This window comes from Strix uralensis, chromosome 13, assembly GCF_047716275.1.
Source record: "Strix uralensis isolate ZFMK-TIS-50842 chromosome 13, bStrUra1, whole genome shotgun sequence".
Lineage (NCBI taxonomy): Eukaryota > Metazoa > Chordata > Aves > Strigiformes > Strigidae > Strix > Strix uralensis.
In genome coordinates, this window is record NC_133984.1 from 6,753,894 (window position 1) to 6,777,796 (window position 23,903).

Sequence of the window (23,903 nt, forward strand, 5' to 3'; positions counted from 1 at the left end):
TTAGTTAGAGCAGGAAAATCCAGGTGGAATATTAGGCCTCCTTCCAATGGAAAATATTTCCAGCTTTGGTATGCTTTCATGTAGCTTGTGGAACGACAGCTTTCTAAGTACTCAACAGTATCCAAACGCTACGGAAATGTTATGAACAGAATATCCACCTGAATTTCCTTTCTTTATTCTGCAATTTGTTGAGCATTTTCTGAAGAATCATTTGTGGGTTTAGTCTCATCTCAAAAATAAATGGTCTATATGATTTCTCTGTATATCTCTTCCCTCCTTAGTTTCCAGGTTTGCTATTTTGCGGAGAGATGGGAATCTCAAAATATTGAGTAATTAGAAATGTGATACTAGGCAGGGTCTCAAATTAGAGTCTGAAGTATGGGGAAAGGTTGAAGCATGAGCTCTGCTGTATTAATAATAAGAATCTGCATGGAATAGACTTGTTACAAGTAAAAGCCACAGGGAGCCAGGCTGCATGATTTTTGTAGTTCAGGGAATAACTTGTGTCTTTTGTTCTTGGTTTTTGATATGTACAGCATAACACATGCATCAGCTACAATTCAGTATCAGCAGAACTAGTTTAATTGTGTACTAGCTGTTTTTTTTACAGTGATTTGTGACTTTGTATCTTCGTGGATATAAACAACCACAGCAGAAGAAAACAGCAGACTGATGCTTACTTCCTTCAAAGCAAACTAGTATTTCCCTTAGTAGCTTGCACCTTTCCTGCATTTGCAAATGAATTGTTCTAAAAATATTTTTCTCATATAGGGGAAAAAAAAGCTACTTTTTTCCTATTTAAAAGGATTATGCCAAACTTTTAATGATGACTGCTGGGGTGGAAGTCAATTTCAGTTTCATTTCTAGACTTACTTCCTAATGGAAAAAAATACTTCTGTTGTTCCATGGTGTTTTTCTTAGTAATAATTTTTCAGTACTGTTTGTCAGTTAACTGAGGCAGGTGGGTGGATATTCCATTTTTATAAATTCTGTCAAATTACACAGTTAAGGGGAGAGAACACCCTAAATGAGTGTACCCAGTACAGGAAGCCTGAGGCATGAGCTGAGCTATGTGGCTAGGCAGTAAGGAATCCACAAAGAAGACACATCTGTAGTAAAAGGCAAAGAAAATTAGACATCATACTGCATAATTTTGTCATTGTTAGTTATGCATAGTGAAAATTTTACATATAAAATATACGTATATAATATGGAGGACATGACATCATATGACTTGAACATAGCAGGGCATCATAGTCAGATTCTCACAGCAAACTAATTTTCAGTGTGTATTTTCATAGAATGTATTATACAAAATTAATCATTTATTAGAAGAAAAATGGCCAAGGTATTTGGAAATTTTATAAAGTCAGTTGTATAGTCTGTTAACGGCAAATCTTCACCATTGGAAAGAGATCATTTAATGGAAAAGTGTGCCACTGTGTTGGTATGAACTTGCAGACATGTAACATTAATATATAAAAATGTCATGTTTGAAAGCAGGACAGCACTAGCAAATTTTCCAGTTCTAACCTTTGTACTGAGTTTTCTTTATTTGTTTGTGTTTTACTGTTAGATTGGATTATACTTGAATCATTTTCCTTAACAAAACCTTACAGCTTTGCTGAGAGTGCCCGAGAGCAATATGAAAAACTGTCCAACATGCACAACAACATGACTAAATTGTATGAAAATTTGGGAGAATACTTTACCTTTGATCCCAAAGCAGTAAGCATAGAAGAATTCTTTGGCGATCTGAGCAACTTCAGAACTCTATTTTTGGTGAGTAATGTCTGCAAAACATTATACATATTCTTATTTCTTCTTTCTCCCAATTTTATTTCTTTCTTCTTCTCTCTATTTCTTGTATTATAGTTTATATTTTGTTCTGTGGCAGGAAATTGGGTTTTGGTCACTGATAGCTGTCAACCTCCAGTTTGTAACTTGCTAACTCAACTGTAAATGTGGTTGAGATATATGAATATTTAGAAGATATTGTTCTTTTTTTTCCTCTATTGATTGACGCACAGCAAACAGACATGATACTGAAAAACATGTTAAAATGAAGACCTGAATGGATATGTCTGCGTTCGTGTTGTGTTAGAATCTGGCTGGTGCCTTAATGATGCTGTGATGCTAAGGCTGAGACTTTCAAGATGAGCTCTGTATCGCTGGCAAAACTCATGAAGTTCACTTAAGTGCTTATATTACTATTTCCAGTCATCCACTGTGGTTGATGTCAGGGTATGGCTTTTTTATGAAGGAATTTAAGAATTTCATTTTAAACAGCTCAGTTTTTTTAACAGGTTTAATGTCATCTTTCCTAGTGGCTGTCTGGGAGCCATAATTAGCTGCACCATAGGAAATGTACAGGCAAAACAGATGCCTAGAATGTCACATTGTGTCTCCAGAGAATATTAACAGCTCCTGGAAATACCACCATTTACCATACAGCTGTGGCTCACTGATCTGTCTATTGCCAGTAGCTGCCTTAATTTTTCAGCATTTGATCATACTTACGGTGGGAAAATAAATCACTGAATAACTTTTCCCATGTTCTAAATGTTTTCGTCACCTCTTGTTCTATCACTGTGCACCTCTGAGAAAAATGTAGCTCTGTCTTCTCTACACCCACCCATTACATCGTAGGCAGCAGTTAGGTCTTTGCAGAGCCTTCTCTTCTTACAGCTGAGCAAACGCATTTCTCTCCTCTTCTGCTTGTCACGTGCTCAAGCCTCCTTATCGTCTGGGTATCACCAACTGGACTCACTCCAGTGTGTTTGTCTCTGTCTTAAACTGGAGAGCCCAACCTGGATGCAGAACTCCAGGTGTGGTTTCAGAAGTACCAGCAGAGTAGAAGAATCGCTTCCTTTAATCTGTTTATTACAGTTTTGCAGAGCCCAGTGTGCATTCTGACTGCTCTGCTGCAACACCACGCTGCTGTCTCGCATTCAACCAGATGCCCATGAGGACCTTCATCTTCCTGCAAAACAGCTTTCTAGGATTGCATTTGCATTTTATGTTAGTAGTGTTTTAGGGCTAAATAGAAGCCTTGTAATGCAAGCCTATACTATACAAAAATCCTAGAGGTTGGCACTGGGAAGGGTTGCTTTTTTTTTAAAAAACAAAACAAAACAAAAAAAAACAAACAAAAAAAACCCAAACAAAAAACCAAAAGCAAACGACTAGGTTGAGTTTCATAAAAAGTATTTGTGAGAATAGCTTGCTAGTTTTAGGTTTCAGTGCATCTCTGAAGCCTGTAGTTAATGGGTGATTCTTATTTGGCCTAAATTGTCCTAACTCCCCCCCCCCCCCCCCCCCCCCCCCCCCCCCTTTGTGATCTACCTAATTTAAATGAGGTTCTGTTTTAAGAAAATTTAGTGAAACATTTTATTCACATGCTTCCAAATCTAGGTTGTTCAGGTGCTGTATTTAGTCACAGAATAATTTTAATTTGAACGGAGAATAAGTTTTTCTTCAGTGTGAATTAGTTTCATTTGTATTTATAACAAAGCTCCAGATACCCCATTCTCACTGGTTTAGCAAGCTGTCAAAGATTAGCACAGTTCTAACTTTATTTCTAAGCACTGAAACAGCTATAGCAATCAGAGTAATGAAGGTATTGAGATTGCTTGTGCAAGCTACTGTTAGTTAATATTTACAGATAATCCTCTGGTTAATGCTATGGGCATCTGTTTGCATCTTCTGCAAATACTCCTCTATGGATATGGAATGGTGGTGTGAATTGTATAAACTACCCTAATCATTTATAGTGAGAAATATTATCTGGGTTTTATTTGCCAGAATCTCCTTCACTTTGTTTGCTTTCCATGGGTGAGTGCACAAATACCTGTGTTCTTCTGAGTACTAGACAGTACTCAAAGCAGATAGCAGACTTGCCTTGATTTTATTATTATTGTTATTATTTAATAGGAGGGGAAGAGGCTATTGTGAAAGTGTTTGGCACAGTTAAAACACCCTCTGTAGTTGAATCCTTTTCTTCTGCTAGGTTTGATTTTGAGCAAGTAGGTTGTGTATATTTTCAGCAGATTGTAACTACTCTGCTTTTTTAAAATGTATTCCATCTTTTATTTATATACTAAATCAGTTTTAACAGACTTTTTAAAATCTTGATACAAGGAGTAGCTATGGGCAAATCAAAAGTAAGACCAACTCTGGTAGGCACTCTGTAGTTAGTCATGAACTAGTGCTTGCTTGTTTGTTACTGAGCATCACAGTAACTTCACGTATACATTATTAAAATCCTTGGTATAGGTTTTCATGTTCTGATAATATCTCATCAAAACCCTTCATCTTCTGGTGTAAAGACACTCAACAAACCAATGTGTTGCAAGACACAGTTGTCTTACTACCTAATTGACATGAAGTGCCTTCTATGTTAAGGGAAAATCATTACAGATACAAAGTTCTGTTGCTTCTCCCATCAAAGGGCACAGCCCACCTGATGTTTCAGGGACTGGGGGCTTTTCTGCTTTTGGAGTTTTGACAATCCTATGTATGGTCAGTTCCTATGATATTCATTAATATTTATGTTTTACCTAATAATAGTAAACTGCAATAAAATGCATTTCTAGGGTGGTAAATTATTGCAAAGTCTAAACCTCTGTAAATTAATCCAGTTTATCAAGACAGCGCTGTCAAGTTCTGTGTTCTGGTTTGGAATATTAAATTTCCAAATAGAAAAGACATACTACAAAAACAGTCTTTCTGAGTTTCCAGAAAAGTAAGACTAATTACTTGCATTGCTTTATAATTTCAGAAAGTAGACAAAATAATTTGCTAGGATACTGTTCTCATGCTACCTGTTGGTCTAAATAGTTAATTATATTCATGTGATGCTATGCTCTTTAAAATTTTTACCTGTCCTTTTATCTTCTAAGCTTCTTTTTAAAAAGAGTTACTTAATAAGGAAATTAACTTGGACCATATGTATGATGCATAGTAATTTAAATAGTAATGCTTCAATATTAAAAAAGTGAAATCTGAGGCTTGCATAGCTTAAGGAGACACTTTCTTTTCCTTAGCAACATTTGTGCTTCAGTCAATTCAGTTGTTCAGATATATACAGTAGTAGTAGTAATTGTAATTAGGTCTTTTGAGAATTTCTTATTTTATCCACTAGAGCAGAACCTTTTAGACTTTAGTGGCATAAAGTTGTTTAGGGGTTTAATTTTTTTCCAGACACTTGAGGAAGGCCCAGGGCAAGCATTAAAAGTTCACAGTACAGTAATTTTTTTTTCTATGAGGAAAAAATTACTAAAAAGCATTAAGCTTTTTTTGCAGTTTTTTTGTGCTTGTGAGGAGTTTCCCAAAAGGAGAAAGACACTGAAACTCATTTAATCAGTGGAATTTACTGTAAAATAAGTCATAACTATTGATATAAGAATTCAGGAGCAATCAGAAAAGCCTGAGGTATACAGCACCTACAGATATTCCCTAGAGCATGCGTGTTTATTAAATTTGTCTGGTTCAGACTGTTGTAATGCCTGCATGCTTTCTCTAAGTAATCCCATTAACTTTTTTTTAGTATTTTGAGAAATGACTGAAGTATAATTCCAGATATTTTTAAAATATTGATGACTTGCTTCTTCCTGTTTGTCGTTCTCCTCCATTATTGCTAATGCCTGTGTATTGATAAAGCTTGTTTCTTCTGCTGCTAGCAATTTTAACTTAGAAGTTCAGACATTCTTCAGATCTCTGCTTCTGTGTTTGTTGCAAACTTTTCTGGTGTGAACATTTATGATGACAAGACAAACCATAGAATCATAAGGTAATTTAGGTTGGAGTGAGACGCTAAGAGGGTCATTGAGTTTGATAGCATGCTCAAAGCAGTGCTAGTGTAGGAGTTAGTTCAAGCTGTGTGAGACCTTGTCCGGCTGAGTCTTGAGTATCTGTATGAATGAAGATACCATGACTGTGGGAGACTCTATTGGCTTTGCTAAACCCAAAGTATTTATGTGAGAGACTGTATTGGTTTTGCTAAAGCCAGAGTGACCAGCATCCATTGCCTTCCCCTCATTCACAGAGCCAGTCATCTCATTAGGGAAGGCAGTCAGGTTGGTCAAGGCACAATTTACCCTTGGTAAGTCCAGTGTGGCTGGTTTTGGTCACATTCTTGTCTCTTATGTGCCTGGAAATGGCTTCCAGAAGGAGTTGCGCTGTGACCTTCCTGAAAACAGAAGTGATGTGCAGTGTGTAGTTCACCAAGCTTTCCTCACTCTTTTGAAGATGAGCATGTTGTTTTTTCCAGGCACTAGATGTTTCCCTTGAGTCCCAGAACTTTTTGATAAAATAGAGGCCTTGCAATGCCGTCAGTGAGATGCCCAAACTGCCTGTGAGACAGTGATGGCAAAGGCTGAGATGAAGGTAGCCCAGAGTACCTCAGCCTCTTCTTTGATGTTGGGTTCCATGCTATGTTCAGCAGCAGACCTGCCCTTGTAGCTGTAAAAGCCTTTCTTATTGCTTTTCACATCCCTTGCCAGCTGTATCTCCATCTGAGCTTTGACTTTCTTATTTAGTCCCTTCCCTGGGCAGTATTCCCCCTGGATAGCATAGCTGTCTTTCCACTCTTTTGTATTTCTGTTTAGTGTCAGAGCTCTGTCAGGCATTCCTTGTTCAGCCAAGCTGGCCCCTGCCCCACCTCCTCAGCCTCCTGCATGGCAGGACAGGTGATTCTTGAGCTCTGAGAAGGTTTCCCTTGAAGGTCAGTTATAAATAATGAATGCTTTACATATATATCGTGTTTTAATTGAAACTACAATGTATATAGCTCAAGATAATTGGCCTTTGTCAGCACTTAAAATTCAACATAGCCCCTCAGAAAATCTTCACTTGTCTATTTCCTTTGTACAAACAGCTGTTGTATTTCCTTTGCTTAACCTGTGATTCTGCGTATGATTCCTCAGTGTAAGAGTGAGAGTATTGACTAAATAAGTTGATTGTAATGACAATTTTTCTTTCTTTCATTTACAACTAAAGAATATCTTATGTTATAGAAACACTAGCTGAATTGCATGAATTTGAAAAAGATGGCATATATGTGAATGTCTTTAAAGATGAATCTAAAAGAATTAAATCAGACATATATTCTGAATGGTACATTCCCAGGTCATAGAGAGAATTGTGTGTGTTTGTGTATGTATATGTATATACATTTGTAGCTTGATATGTGTTTGTCTTATAATGCTCATATCAAGCTATTTTAATGTTAAGAAAACAGCTAGTCTTTTGAAAACTCATGTTAAAGACTTCTGATGATCATTAGAGGAAGTGCCATATATCAATTGGAAAATAATGCCTATTTGATTATTTGATGAATGCATATAAATTTTTATTTCATCTTTTCTAATCACTTGCCTTTTGCAAGTTGGACAGAAATGGTATTTAATAAATGCACTTCCACGTGGTCTAAGCATTCAGAAATTCTTAGGCTTTATGGCAAGGTGTAGACTATATGAGAAAAAATTTTCTGGAACAGTCAGTGTTGTTTTTTCATCTTTCATTCTTCTGATCAAAATGTATCAGCAGTACAGTGATATTCCTTTGGTCCAATATTTTCTCTTCAAGTTATTTTCCAACAAAATTTTCTGTATAAATAAGTTGTTATTCTGTTATCCCTAAACAACAGGAGGAAAAAAAATTATGAGTAGACAGTGTGGGCCGATACAGTAACTGACCTTTCTCAGTTTTTGTGAGACATATTGATTGCTCTTGGAACACCTTTGATAATTTTCCCAGCAATAGACAATTACTGAAGGTATTGACTTATTAGTGGAAATTTTGTTGTTCATTGGTTTATGTCTTTAGAAGTGTCCAGATACAAAGCTTCCAGTCAAGCACCAAATTAATCTTTTGTACTTAGTTTTTATCAACATCTGTCTACATTTGTGTGAGAGAGAGTAAGTATTTTTTGGGCTGTTCTGTGATATTAGGAGCAGAAAAAAAGCACTTTGTAGTTAGGAATTCACAGTCTAAGTGACACCATTAAAACTGCCTATCATGATTGCAAATAGCCGAAAAACTTAACAGCACCTCTGACCAATCATCTGACCAAATATTCCTTGTGAGCCATTTGGGTTCACTGAGCTGTACTATAGTGAATCAACCTAGAGATGCAGATAGAAGAAACAGTTTGTTATTTTATTTATTATTCTATATCTACTCACATTTTATCCCCAGGCTTCTCTAACCATTTATACAGGAAACATAATTAGAGCCAAGGGTAGCGAGACAACGAAATAAAGTTTGCATCCCTTTACCCCTCTGTCTCTTACAGTTGGAAACCTTGTTCCTCATGGTCCCCTCCTGACTTTACTGCTTCTTGCTCAGTCTCTTTTTTTTATCCTAAGATTAGGTAGAATGTTTAAACCGTTGAAGTGAGCTTTTAACTAGATTTTTCCTGGTACTTGTGTCACCTCTGTCTATGTTTACTACTTTGATTTTGTGCTTAAGTATGTCTTGGTAACCTCATTGCATTCTAGGCATATCACAAGAAATAAGTAAAGCACTTCAGCGTGACTTTCCTTTGCAAATGGAACACAATTCAAAATCAAGCCTGGAGGGGTGGGGGTGGGGGGGGAAGGGTATTTATTCTTTTGGAGCTGACAATTACAGAGAAACTGAATCAAAAGTAGAAATAAGGTTTGGCTTTTATTTTTTTTCTTTGTAGTTAAAATAGTAGATCCACTGAATAGTAATAATACGCCTTTTATATTTAGGACTATTTTGAAGAAGAAATGTTTTTCAGATTTTATTGATTTAGTTCTTTTCTTCCATTGAAAGTAAACACAAATTTCTATTGTCCTTGAGGACAATTGCAACCTGATACATTTTGGTTTGTTATAGTTTCAGACTCTTATCAAATAATGATTAATCAGTTGCCTGAAGCAACATGCCAGTTTGTTCTTTTCTGTTTTGGTTCTTCACTTTAACCTGCTGTCTCACAGAGTTTATATCAAATGATCTGAAATATTTTTAATCTGTCAGTTTCTGAATGTTTGTTTCTGCTGCTGCTAGAGTATTTAAAAATATCCACCAAATCTGTCATGCCTACATTTGAAAGTGGACATAAACTTCCTTTTAATCAGATTGTGTGCTTTATGGAAGTTATATAAAATACATACTTCAGCATTAGATAGGAAATGTTCTTTTATCTTATACAGTTCTTAAAGGTTTCAGATTGTTTGCTCTATGGGCATCCCCTTTAATGCAGATAGTCTGAAACGTGAATTTTGAGTCTAAAAAAACCAATGTTGTAATAATGTCAACAATTATTACAATATAATGTAATAATGGCATTTATGGACTTAGTTGTTATGAAATGTAGAGAAGCTTTTTCCTTCAGTGAAGTGGTATTTTTTTGTATGTGGTAGACAGTTAACAGTGGTGATGGCTTCCCTCACATTTGTGTAAATGCAGCTCATTGAATACGGAATTAAATTTTTAAATTACTTATAAATATAGTTAGGGAAAAGTGTTGTATTCTAGTTTAAGTAAATATTTAAGCTGATGTGAGTAACTCATCAACTGGCAGTATGACAGATGGGTTCTTCTAAAAGACCTGTGACATAAACAGCCCTTTTGTATCAACATTGACCGTTGATTGATGATTACTGTGTTGCTGGGATCCTTTAGAGTAACGCTATAATACAAGATTCAGAAAGTGAAAACCTCCCCAAAATGATACGACATATGAAGTGATCAGTAAACGAGACACTTCTATTGTGGGACCACTACCCTGGTGTTTCAAGATTTTTATAAGATCGATGCCCTGTAGCAGACAGGAAACAAAACATTTGTTATGTTGCCTTCATAAGAAAAAAACTTTTACCAAAGTGGATTCAGCATCTTGAGTATAAATGTACCTGTAAGACCTTTTCTTCTTCCTTTTATTTGTTTGCTTGTAACTTGCTTCAAAGTAAATTTCAAGCTCCATGACTCAGGAATGTTTTTTTCTGTGGCTTTTTTGAAATGTCCCTTGAATAGAGCAGGTCATTGGCTACAATAATATAAATCAATGGATATACAATACATAAACTAATACATAATAAACACATGATTTACTATGAAATGCAATACATAGTCAAGCTAAATTCCCAGCTTTCAAACTCATAAATTGCGTTTGTAATTCAGGAGTGGTTTAAAAGAAAGGCTGTGTTTATTCATTGTTCTCCCTGGTTATTTGTCTGGGAATACAGTTTCTCCCCTCTGCCTAAAAAGTAACAGTTCTTTAATGTAGTCTGAAAGATAACAGTTTCTAGCTAGCAGGAAGCTATGAAAAAATAAAGAATAATGAGCAAGAAGTATTTTCTTGAAATTTCCCAAGAGGTAGTATCAAAAGTGAAACACAGTCCTTATTAAGAGGCAGTATATAGCAAGCTCTTCCTCCCCCGCCCCAAAAACCTGCACAAAGACCCTTTTGTAAGCTCTCTAAATTCTCATCTGAGTGCAGATGTCCAGCTAGTGCTGAGGAGAGATTTTTTTTTTTTAACCATGATATTGAACAAATCAGGAATTAGGTGTAGGCTAGGAAAGTTTACAAGTAATGGAATCAGAAGCAAAAAAAATCACATAGGAGCAGTAACTCATCAACTTTACTGACAAGCCATTAGTACTACTAGATAAGTAGCTACTCTATTAATGATATAAAAGGTAAGGATGACAATTATCTTGGAAGATATCCAAAAGATTTAAATAATAATAAAATAAACTGAATTACAGTACATTGCATTTGCAAGCACTTAAAGGTAGGCAGATTTAGGAATAACAAGCAGCGTAGATGGGATTGGGATTTGTTTCTGACAACTTGTTTCTGTGGCGACCTGGTTGCTCTTGTGGATGGGGTAAAAGCAATAGATGTCATCTTTCATGGTAGTGATGCCTTTGATTAAGTAATATTTTCAGAAGTAATATGGGAAAACATGGTCTAGAGGAAACTATGAAATAAAATTTTCTAATCTTGAAAAGGAACAGGTTTAAAAACTTTTTCTTAGAATTTTCCATTTGATAGTTTTAAACAGACTCTGCATCCAGTGCTGATGGCAGCAAGTCCAACTGAGTAATGTCTTTATTCACAGGATCTTGGAAGTTTATAATATTTCAATGAGGATTTTAAATCCTCTTTCCACTCTGGAAACCAGGCATTGTTTAGGATTTCGACAATCGCAATACTTAAGGTGTGAGTCACCCACATGTTGAAAACCTCTTGGAAACCAGTAGACTTTATTATCTGCTCTAAGTGACACCCTTTGGCAAGATTCTAAAAGAGACCCTCCATAGAAGATGCTTACATCTGCACTGAACATATTTCTAAAAAGCTGTCATGGGTTAGAATGAATCTGACTTCTCTCTAAAACCTACACAGGGGGGTTTCATATAGCTTAGCCTCATCATTCTGTTTGTTCATATATCATATTAAGATAATTTGATAATTTGAATCCGTGTTTGTCTTAATTGTGATTTCAGATTGATCACTGCATTATTGCATCTTCAATTAGCTTGCTGATGTTCTAGTAAATTATAGCTCATTCACTTCCTTAAGTTCATATTTGCTTGCTTCTCACGTTTAGGAAAATCCAAAGCCAGCTAACAGAATTGGATTGTCCTGTCAAAATATAATATGAAGCATGAAGTGGAAGGTGTAAGAAACCTCAAGAAAAAAATTGCAGATGAATAAGCGTATCCCTTCAATGTTGTTTTTTTTATATTTATAATTTCTTTGGAGTGTAATGCCACACAACCTCTAGAACACTTTCTTCTGATAGTCCATCAGCCCTGTCTTAAAGGAAGCATGCAAAATCTTTCAAACCCAGGCAGTTTTATTTTTTTATTTAAATATTTAATATACACTGAATTGTGTGTAATTCTCACAGTCTCTATTAAAATTTTTTGAGCATTTCTAGCCAGAAACTTCGAAACCTTTCAACAGATTATATTCAAGGTCCTGCTGTTTAAAAAAAAAAAAATTTAAAAAAAAAAAAATCATTTTTTCTACTGGATTGAGGCTTTTGTAGGAACAGATTTTACAGATTTAACTTAGAGTGAATTTTTGGTGAAGAACCTAAAGGGTTATCCTTGCATGATGATGCAAGGCTTTTCCTGCCAACATATTGATTTGTCTCATCCTTGATTCAGAAAGATCCCTTTTTGAACAAAACAATAGTTCATCAGATGTGGGCCTTGGTTTCTTTTCTCAGATTGTACCCAAAACAGCTACCATATGTTTTGCTTGACTTCTTAAAATTTCTTTTTGGTAATGACATTACTACAGTTTTGTTAATGTGTGTGTTATTCAGGTATAACCTGAATATATTCAGGAATAACCTGAATTAGGCAGGCAGGTATCCAGATAAGGTTTTAAAGGAGCTATTAAAAAGAGTCTCAAATCTGTCCACTTGAGGGCTATTTAGTAATTATTCAAATGTATACTGTAAAGTAATTAAGACATAGAATATAGTTTTTCATTGGTAGCCTTAAACTGGCTGAAAAAACAGTAAACACTGAAAACCTCTTCTACCTTGCACTGCTAGACAGTCGTGTTTTTGCAACACAGCTGATAAGCCAGCAGCAAAACCCTTCTCCCTACCTGAATATACAAGAGCAGCTACACTTGCCAAAAATCTTAATCTGTAATGACATGCCAAAGACATTTCATGTCAGATGTAATGGCCCTGATGCCTGAACCATGGGGCAGTATCCCAAACATAATCTTTTCTACTTACTGTTTCATGACCACCCATCAGGAAATTCAATTTGTCTGCTCTTGTTTAATACCAGCTCATTGCATCTCTTTTCCATTCTTTTCATAAGGATAACAGTGTATTTGAATATGTTATCCTCCAAGGAATACTCATGAAAGATCTTTCTTTTACATGTAAACTGATTGCTCAATCTGCTGTATTTTAACTCTCTTTATTTCTGTAGATTGACTTCCAGTTAATCTGAGTTCGTTGTTCCTAATGAATTATGACTGAAAAAGATTATTTTTTTTTTCCTGCAACTTCAGTTCATATATTTTACAGTTGCAAGGCAAATTTAGGGAAGGCCTGAGGGATCCCAGGCAGCCTTCATTATTGGTGCATGACCGCTTTGTGGCCAACTGCATCTTTAATATCCAAGGAGGTTTGTGCGTTACAGTTTGTTTTCTTTCTTCTTGTTTTTAATAATTTACCTTTGAGAGTCTATTTACAACCATGTTGGTGTGTGAATGTCTGTTTGTCTGTCAAAACTTAGGATATGTGCAGAATGGAAGAGATATATTAATTTTTTATTTGCTTCTTAAGGAAGCCAAGCTATAACTTGCAGTCCTGAGAACAAGAGACTTACTTCAGTGAATCCTGATCAACACAAGGGGGAACATGAAGCTATGTGCCCCTTCAACTAGCTCCCTTAACAACTGATGATATCCCTTTGTGAATCTATTTCTCTGAGAGAGACAATAATTTGGGTTTTGGTTTTATTTTAAAAAAACCCCTAAACAACCAAAACCCCAACCAAAAACCCACGCTCAAAGTTCCCTTAACTTTTAATTTGCAGTTGAACTGGCAAACCTGCTTGCTGTTAGGCACCAACCAAAAATACTGAGGGTCATGAACAGCACATCAGAAAAAAGGGTTGTATACATTAAAATATTTACGTCTGTTGAGATTGACTTGAAAATTATTTCAGTTTTTGCATACATTTACAAACCTTGAGAAGACAGTATCTAGATGAATACTTCTCAAAATCTTTTCCAAAACTTCTGTGAAGGCTTTTATTCTTAACTGTGGATTGCTTCTCGCTTTGTGACACTTGTCTGGCTTGTTATATTAGTTTGTTCTTATCCTTTAATTAGGGAATAAATACAGTTGTGTATTGTATACCTACGAACGCTAGTATGTACTTTGTCACTGTTGAGCTACATTGCGGTAACAAAACCACTGAATTTTTCCCCTCTTTTAGAAGCAATGCCAGTTACAGAGCTGAGTCAAAACTCTCTTTACCTTTATTTACAGTCACATTCAATCAACTTTGAAGAACTATGATCAAATTTGTTAGCAATATTATTTCAAATATATAGTATGTTTATAAATACAGATGAACATATATTTTTCTTTCAGCACATAACTTGAAAACATCTGGGAGTATGTTCTTGCAGATGATTTATTTCAGGCTTTCATCCAACTCTGACTTAATGTACGATAGGAAGTGACATAACAAATATGAAATGGTTAAGAGTCCGACTGCCTGATGGAGAGTAATAAAAAGTGCATTCCAGGTGCTTTGGTTCTGAGATACTTTACAAAGGAAAGGGGTTGCGTGCACAAAATGATGGTGATGATTCAAATAGGTCATCCTTGTTCTTTTTTTCACAATATTAATTTTGAATTGGTATGTAGATGAAAAGAAGATATGTTAAATTTCAAGGAATGTGGCCTAAAAGTATTTGGGTGGGTAGGAGGTTCAAGGGAATTGGGGATGGCAGGAAAGTATCCACTAAATATTACAGCTGTTACCAAGTAGTTACTGGAGTACTACAGCAACCTTAAGAGCAGCTAAGACACTTTTTTTTCTCTAGAGTAGCCCTTTCATGTTGTTAAGAAAATGTTTCTGAAGCTGTATGTGTGTGGTGCTGCATTGCACTGCCAGTTCTGAAATGGCCAGTCTATGGACCAAAAGCCCCCAAGGTGTGTTGGTGCAATGCCCTGCTGGGGTTTCTCCTTCCGGCCTTGCAGAGAGCTCAGTTTGACTACTGCAGAAGGTGCTGGGTGTTAGTGCCCTTTTGCTGCAACCCGTACCTGTTGTAGCAACAAGTTGTGTGGAAAAAGCTCTGGTATTTCACACTGGTGCTGAGTGGATCTTTACTTGCTGTCCCCAAGTGTTCCTTTATAGTCTCTGGAAAGAGGCTATATGTGAATATACTCTAAAGCATTTACACCCTGGAAGAAAATAAAATACTAGGAAATGTGCATTTTGAAGAAATAATGGACAGGCCCATCTGCTTTCTTTGTGCTTCCTGTGCTACATTTGTTGGAATGGTGGGTTTTGTTTGGTATTTGTTTGTATGTAGACATGCATGTATATGAAGGGATGAGTGCAGGTAGATAAAATTAGGGACTCTCTCACACAGTTATCAGTATTTTGTTATTTTACAGTTCTTCAGGAAGATTAAACCGTTATTTTGAATGGCTTTTGTTTGAATCATCATTGGTAGCCAGCATATTTTATGAACTGCAATCTGTATTTTCATACATCTCCCTCCGGCTAGGACTTACAGAGTCTGGCTCAAAGTGAATTTCCAGATACAATAACTTTGGAACTTGTTTAATTCAGTCTACTGTAGTCTTCCTGTTAGAAAATGTGACAGAATCTATGATCTAATCATAGTATGTCAACGGCTAGTGGGCCACTAGTTCAGCCATGACATTTCTTATTTGCTTTCTCTTGTAAGATTGTGGGCATTTACTTTCATTACAGCCTGTGAAGTTGCAGTAAAATGAAATCTCTGTCAAGTGTGATTGAATGTGCAGAGACAGAAGTGTCCAAAATCAAAAAGGATAAAACATTGATTTTCTCCTTTAATTCTCTTTTCTCTTTCCTGAAAGAAAAGGTCTTTCTCAGTGTGCTCAGTTACGTGATGGTATAGCAAATGCAGTTCTTGGTCCAATTTTCAAGTGCATCCACAAGTAACATCACTGGTAACTGTGGTATCCAGCATCTCTGCAAAACAGTATCAGCTTTTAAAGAAGGGCCTGTATGTAGTATTTTACCTCAGTAATGTCTTGAAATGGCATATGCGCACTGAAATACACTGTCCTTTGCTTGGGTGAATATTCTGTATTTGGAGGCATTTGGGAGTCTTGGATTACAGAATAATGATATCATTTATATAAGTCTTAACATTTAAAGGTGCTTTAGATAGGGTTTTGATTTGAAAGTGACAGTCATTGTCCATAGTTTCTTCCTAGCATGTACACAGTAAGGTGAATAGTCATCTTCATTTATAAACATTTGAAATGTATTTTTTGAGGAATATATAGACCTGTATATAATACAAGTCTGCCCTAAATTTCTTAAGGAAATTTTACTTGTAAAATAATAACTGATATGTTGTCTTGGATTTTTACAAATACATCCACAAATAAATCATCTTTGTATTTGTGAACATATATGATTTTCCTAGTTTTTAAGGCATGCATAAATTGCATAGGAAATAAGGTAAACATTGGCACAGAAACCATTTATCTTATTCCCTGTACTTTGTAAGTATTGATTGTTCAGCTTTTTGAACTGAAACTTCATTAATGAGCATGCACCGTGTTAATTCTGGACATTTTCGAATCCAGTATCTTTACTGTTATTACTGTTTGTTGGTCATAGTGTGTTGGGACTCCCAAAATCACTAGGTAGAGGATGTTAGTATACTGTGAGTTGGAGAGGACAGGGAGCAATAAATTTGTAGCTGTTGTGAATATAAATAAGAAAATTATCCCTAACATTTATCATGTATGTCTATCTGACATTAGGTGAAATTCCATCGTGATGGATTTCAGTGAATTTCTTCATGATAAATGAATCTTAGGGAAGGCAAAACTAAGGAGAAATTTAGGATCTTGGGGAACAGCTTAAGGGAATTCAAATATTTCTCTTTTTTGAGAGAGCAGGCAATGTAAAAGGAGTTATGAAGGTATTTGTGAGAAGTAGTGATCAGTAAGTGTAATGAGTGTACGCGTCCAGGTGCTGGCAGCGGGGGCTGCAGGACCTGCTCTGTGAGGAGAGGCCGGGGCTGCCCCGGGCCGGACACAGCCAGTTCCCGCCATTTCTGGACAGCTCCGACAGCCCCACCCCAGGGTCCAGCTGGCCCAGCAGCGAAGCTGGTGGTGACTCTGTAAAATCCTGTTTAAGAAAGAGCGACATGTTGCATGGCAGTGAGGAGTGAGGGGGGAAAAGTGTGCAGAACAGCCCTGCGAGTCCCAGGGCCAGAGGAGGAGGGAGGAGGTGCTCAGGCCCCCAAGCCGGGATGGCCCTGCAGCCGGTGGAGAAGACCTGCAGCGGAGCAGGATGATGCTGAAGGACTGGAGCCTGCAGGGAGGACCCACAGTGGAGCGGGTGAAAAGTCAGGAGGAAGGAGTGGCCCAGACAAACTGTTATGGACTGACTGTATCACATGGGGCGTGGCGGGGGGCATAGAGGAGTTGAGAATGAAGGAGTGGAGTTGAGTGGGAGAGGAAGGGGGAGAGGTGTTTTCTTTTTTGTCTTTGTTCCTCACCATCCAACTCTATTTTCATTGGCAATAAATTAAATTAATCTTCCCCAAGTGTTTTGCCCATGACAGTAATTGGTGAGCGATCTCCCTATCCTCCTCTCAAACCATGAGCTTGTCATCTTACTCACTCCCCATCCTGTTGAGGAGGGTGAGTGGGAGAGTGACTAGGTGGGTGTCCGGCAGCCAGCCAAGGTCAACCTACCACAGCAAGAAATTGAGATTAATTTCCTTTGGAAAAGGAGGATATCTTCTAGACCAGATGGAGGCAAGATCATGGGAAGTGGTTGGTTGTTTTGTTTTTTAATTCAAAGATGTTCTCTTACATTTGTAGCTTTTAGTTTGGTAGTCTGTGTAACCTGTTTACTCAGAGATTTAGAGTAGTGTAGGTTTAGAGTTTTAATCTATAAATTCAACTGTTTTCCATTACTTTTGATGTGTGTTGTATCCAGACTGCTTTGGCTATTTCAATTAAAATATATCAGGAATTGTAGCTTAAATTTTAGTAACTGAGTTTCAATTACTTGTAATTGAAGTCCATTATAGTGGGAATTAGGCTTCATCCCCATTCATCCCTCCTAACAGCAAGATACATACTTAAGCTAGACTTGAAGTCTTAATAGAAAAAAACCATGTTGCTGCTGAAAAATTTGAATCTTCATTCACTGTAAATTCAAAGCTATTTCAATTTTCATTGTTCTGATTATCTGATAATTCTGATGTGTACAAATAGCAAGGTAAGTTATGTTTTGTCTAAGATATTTGAAGATGCTTGAAGTATTGGGTGCCAGTCCTTGTTTTGTTTTCCCCCTCATTGGATGAATACAGTATCTGTGCAAAGTTATTTTTGTTATTCATTCTAGTTTTCCTCAGTATATAGACACCCATGTTCATTTTATCTAATGCAGGAGGCATTAAAAGAAAACAACAAAAGAAGAGAAATGGAGGAGAAAACTAAGAGAGCCAAATTGGCAAAAGAGAAGGCTGAACGAGAGAAACTGGAGCGACAGAAGAAGAAGCAGCAGTTGATTGATATGAACAAAGGTAAGGCATCATTTTTAGTAGAGAGATTTGTTAAAAGAAAAAAAAATAGGGAGTAACAAACTGAAGGCTATTCCTGATCAATATGAAAAATTTTTGCTGTCTGTTTTGAAAGCTGAAAAAAAAGGTTAACTTTTTCAGTGAAAATTCTATTTTCTTTTAGCCTACCTGATCATGTAATTCCATATCAGCCACTTAATGTGTAATGTTCCTTTCAAGGCATTTTGTTGTGAATTATTGACTTGTTTTCGTTTGTAGCAGTTAATTGATTTTTTTCATATGGATTTACTTCCAAGAAGAAGTATCTTACTTGCTTTGTTGTTAATTTCATTCTGTAAACATCTCTATAATCAAAGGTAGTGTGGCAATTAACGTCTTTCTTTTTGGGCTTGGAGGCTCCATGTTATAATGGATGTTCTCCCAACAGTCCTATTAGGAGCTAGAAAATCTGGTTGAACTTGGAGCCTAAGTAGAGAGTGACATTTCAGCATGATGAAAAACAATGTGTTGAGCTTGTCAGTTGTGAGAATATTGTATGTTGCATGAGGCCACCCTGAGAGAGAGGAAAGTAAGAAAGCAGGAGGAATTGGGTGGTCCTGAATGATAATGATGCTGTGCAGATTTCCATACAGTTGTAAAATGCAGCCTTTATTCTTTGCCTCTTCGACTCCAGAAGACAAGTAGAGGTGGTAAAACTGTACACTGGATTGTGGGGAATATTGTGAGGCTGCAATTTTTTGTTAAGTTTCTGTGAGTGTGTTTATCTGCTTATCTGACCTAGATGTAAAACACTTGTCCTTCTTACTTGCTGAACAGTATTAACAGGTACATACTCATGGAAAAATGCTGTTTGTTTTTCGGTTATGCTGACCTTTATGGAAGATGTGATCATGTATTAACTTTGTGTAAGGATGATATTGCAGTAAACAATATAAGTACGACAAACTAACATAGTGCTATGCTGGAGATTGATCGAATGGGGGTAAATTTAGAAATAACACTGCCTTTCAATGGCATGTATACAGTATCTGTGAAGTAAATTTATACAAGCATGAAAAATAGTGGAGAAATGCTAGACCAGTGAAACAGACCCACTCCAACATGTAAGAGGATGACTGTGGAGGTGAACACAGAGTCATGAAGAGACAAGGTAGTGGTCAGAATGTCCATCACTGATAATGCAGTAGTAAAAAAATATTGTCACATAATACTTATGATGCTGTTTGGTGCCACATATATTTAAAATGCCAGTATTTCTGTCATATCAGTAAGTTCCCCATCACTAGTGAAAATCTATGACTTGTGTGTGGACAGGCAGCCCTCAAGGAATGTTAGCCAGCCAACTTCCCCTTTCCGTTTGACAACCATGTTTCTCTAGAACCTGCAGTTACACTTGTATCAATATATCTTACAAATATATCACCTATTTAAGCATTACTTTGACTGAATCATATTTACAATGATTTCAGCAGGTAGTGCTGTTTTATCTTTATTGGTACATGTATACAAGCGTCACAACTTTGTGCTTTTTTTTCTGCTTAGTAATTTCACAGTTTAAATTTGGTAAAAATGGAAACCCAGATATAAATATGCAAAAACAAAGAAGCAGACAAAGTGAGAACAAGTTTTTTTACAAGTGGAAAAATTTTCTTCTGTGATCACTTTCTATGTACTATTAATTATATTTTAAGAAATCATAAATTAGATTTGATACTGTGTTTGCTGATTATGATAAATTGTTTTTCCCAATACTTCATTCTTTGCATTCTGAGTTTAAAAACTGAATTTGTATTAATGTACTTTAATTTGAATACCGTGATAGAAAACAAATTATGTGGGAATCTGGTAAAATTTCTGGTGTGTTTGTGTACATCACTTTGCCACAAAGCCTCAGAGTTTTGCCGTTTACTTGATTGGTTTCTGTTGTTTTTGAAGTGACTTCCCTCAGGCTGGTTTGGAGGGTTTCTGCAGTGGTACCACAAATCCTATTATTTTTGTCCTTGCTTGAAGTGGCAGTGACACTGCATGGAACTGTAGCATAAGTTTTAGTCAAGAACTCTGTTGTTTTGTACAGATGACAAACTTCAATTTGATACCATATAAAGATTCTTCTAATAATTTCAGTTTAGCTATAAACAAAATATAAAATCTAAGTGCAGGTGATGCATAAATACATTTTCTATATTTTATGAAGTTAAGGTCGTGGAGATGTCTAAAGAGACTCTTCTAATCCATTCTTTCAACATTTGACTAATCTTCCTTTAACATCTGTCACCTGACCAAAAAAAAGTCCTTTGTAATATGGATAGGCACTTTTCTGTGAGTAGGGCAAGAAAAACTTAATCCCATCATTACTCTCCCCTCTAGCAGTGTGCTTGAAGGCATACTGGGAGAGGTTAGTTTAAACTACCACTTAAGACAAGGTAACATGTTTTATTAGCTTTTGAAAAGTATGAGAAGCCTGCTGGGATGCTGTTATCAGTGAATTGGACTGTGTTTGAGGGCTGTAACTAACAGTTTGAAGTTACACCTTCTTAAATTGTTTTAGCTCCATTGTTGAGAGCATTCTTGTCTATCTCTATTAATTTTTTAAGCAGGTGAGGAGTAGACCATGCTTAGCAGTAATATATATGCCTCAGTATACTGGTAGCATTTTCCTTTTTGTCATGAAAGACTTTTCTGAATAGCAGGTACAAGTTTAATTTTGCATTATATTTCTTTTTTACTGAAACTGCAAATATGTGAATAACTGTACATAGCCAAATGCACCAAAACTGCCATTTAAATAACTAATGTTGCTAAGTTGGTGAAACAAAGTTAATCTAATACTTCTAAAATATTTTTTCCAATTTTTAAATATATTGAAGTAACTATTTCACATATTACAACTGTGTTGCCTTGGTAGTAGACGGGGGGGATAGCTCCATTCCCACTGGATTCCATGACATTGCTATTCAAATAACTGTTTTTGCCAAGTAACTATTTTTTTCTTGATACATCTACTTCTGTATGCCCATTGCTGCTTATATAAATAGTTTGTAAATTTGTTTAAGTGAATGTGACACAGAAGACTTAGAGGAAGGAGGCAGATGTCCTCTCAAGCTGTCATTTTGACAAGGTGATTTTCACCCAAAGGGTGTTTTAACCTAACTCTCTTCCAGTTATTTCTCTAGCTAGATCTTCAAGAATAAAATGTTAACGCATTGCTACAGCCTTTCAGGTCAGAGCAATAGGGTTCCTACATTTTCTAGCCTTTTAGTGTGTAGTTCTAGAATAAGTATTTTTTGCTTTTACCTGGTTACACAGCTACAACTTTTTTTGTGGCCACTGGAGAATTCATATTAGAATTAATTAAACATTACAGTTAATACCTGTTTCTTAGTGTAACTGAGAGAGCAGAAAATTGCAGTGTGGCCAGAATCAAGAACTGTCCTGTATAATACCTAGTGATGAAGTAATCTCAGAGTTGCCAGTATTTTAAAGAGCAGGTTACCCAGTTTGCTCAGTTCTTTGTGTAACTGAGGTGCCACATAAATACTATGGGCAAATTCATATAAATCTTGCTAAATGTTCCAAAATGTGTAATGATGAATGTAAAAATATAGAAATGCTTTCAACGCCTTAAACTTTGAAGTGATTTACACTGGACAGCATTGTACAAACTTAAGTAATTCTAAATCTTAAAATAAGTCCACATTTCAAAATGTGCTTTTTTTGTGCAAAACTGAAAGTGGGCTGATAGGTAACAAAATCAACGTATACCTTCTAAAATAAAAAATTACAGTAGGAATTTATTCAACATATACACTTCTCTTTGCCTCAAGAAAACTTTATTATATCAGTGTGTATTATTTTTTGTAAGTAAACACAGTAATACATAAAGAAAGGTCAAGTGGTTTTCAATTAAGCAAAAATAAATATTACATGAGATGTTTTGAACCTGTGGTTTATCTTGAAGTGAGTGCTATTGGAAGTTTCTTCAGGTGTAGTCAATGGATTTGGCATTATTTGGGATAAAATTGTTGATACAAATGAGATGTTTTGGACTGAAAAGGCTGCCTAATGGCTTGGGTCAAATGCGACTTCTGTGACTTCCTATAAAAGCAGTGTGATGGACACAGCATTATATGGTGCTCAATATACAGAACATCTCAGAAAGTCTGAGAAAAATTTTCAGAATGTAACATTTTTCCCCTATCTGTGACATGCTGAAGCATTTTTGAGGAAGATATTAATATCCATACAAAAGTGGTTGTTTAAACACTGATTAAAAATTACAGTTAAAAAAACTTATCAAACTTGTTGGAATTGGTTGAATGTGGCTAAGAGAAGCAAATTTTTATATTGTTATGGAATTCTTCTCTTACTTGCATTAATGTTTTCCAGAATAAATTTTAATCTGTTCTTAGTGAAAAAGAGTATTTCATGTATCATTGATTTAAAACTATGTCTCACTATAATTTGTTTTAAGTTGTATTGTTTAATATTAAAACCTCCACGTTGAAAACTGTTACTATTATACGTATTTCCCATTGTGCGGTGCCTGAACATCTCTCACTGTGATCTGTGGTGCAGTCTATCTGTGATGCAGTCAAAACCACAGCAAGGCATTCTGGCCACTGTTGTACTCTCTTCATTCCAAACAATACTACTGTGGATGCTCAGCTCTACCTCCTCAGTTGTAGCTGTAGGGCTTGGGAATATTTGGTCCTTTCTGGTGTTATTTTCACTCTGCTGTTATTTATGCATCTGTTGGTTCTATTCCTGGACTAGTAAGGTACTGCTGTGCGCCTGCTTTCCTGGTGAAGTATGGAGACATAGAAAGACTTAAGTGACTTACCCACACATCTCAAGATCTTAAATCTCACAGTCTACATCACAAACCATTCTTTCTCATTACAGGAGAGAAATTCTGTGGGAAACAGGCTTAATAGTCCCTTCTCTTCTTTAGCATTCACTAGCTCTGTGGAAAGAGAATATTCTTTATAGCTGGTTTTCAGCAGTGTTTCCTATTTTTTGAGGGCTGTAGCAGACTGGGCTATGATACATTTATACGTAGTCTTTCATGACTTCCATCTGACTTAACATCTGCAGAATTCTTGCAGCATTGCTTCCATGTGCATATCTGAACAAGAGAGAGGAAAAAAGAACTGAAGACAGCTTTCTAGGAGCTGAAGAGCATATAACAGCAATTCTGATGCAAATGTTATTTAATCAGAAACAGTTTTGCTCCTCATTATATCTGATTACTATGGCAATTAAAATCACCTTTTAACTACCAGTATTAGGATAAAAGATAGAATGAGCTTCCTCAGTCCCAATTAGTATTGAATTAATTGTTTTGAAGACATATTAACATTCTCCCCTAATGCAGATGAAGATAATGGAAATGAAGTTCTGTGCTAGTGCTTGATGGATATTCCTACTTTCCCTTTTCAAGTACTCTTATATAAGAATTCATATGCAATTTATTTGAACTGGTATGTACTCGTATCAGCAATAATTCTGTTGTGTTTCCTTGAACTGTTATACTTGCATTGACTGTTTCAGGATACAACTCAACACGGTTACTTCTGCTACAGTTTTCTGATGATTCTGTGCT

General features: G+C 36.1%; 1 protein-coding gene across 7 annotated transcripts in view; it reads left to right on the plus strand.

The window, feature by feature from the left end:
• DIAPH2 (diaphanous related formin 2) overlaps positions 1–23,903 on the plus strand; it is a 247,801-nt gene that overhangs the window by 144,975 nt on the left and 78,923 nt on the right. For all 7 annotated transcript variants that reach the window (XR_012630786.1, XM_074883124.1, XM_074883127.1 and 4 more), the window contains 2 exons: positions 1,617–1,782; positions 18,169–18,304. Coding sequence is in view for 6 of the 7 variants with exons in the window: in XM_074883124.1 (XP_074739225.1) it covers positions 1,617–1,782; positions 18,169–18,304 (302 nt within the window). In the remaining variant the exon portion in view is untranslated. The remainder of the gene's footprint in view (positions 1–1,616; positions 1,783–18,168; positions 18,305–23,903) is intronic.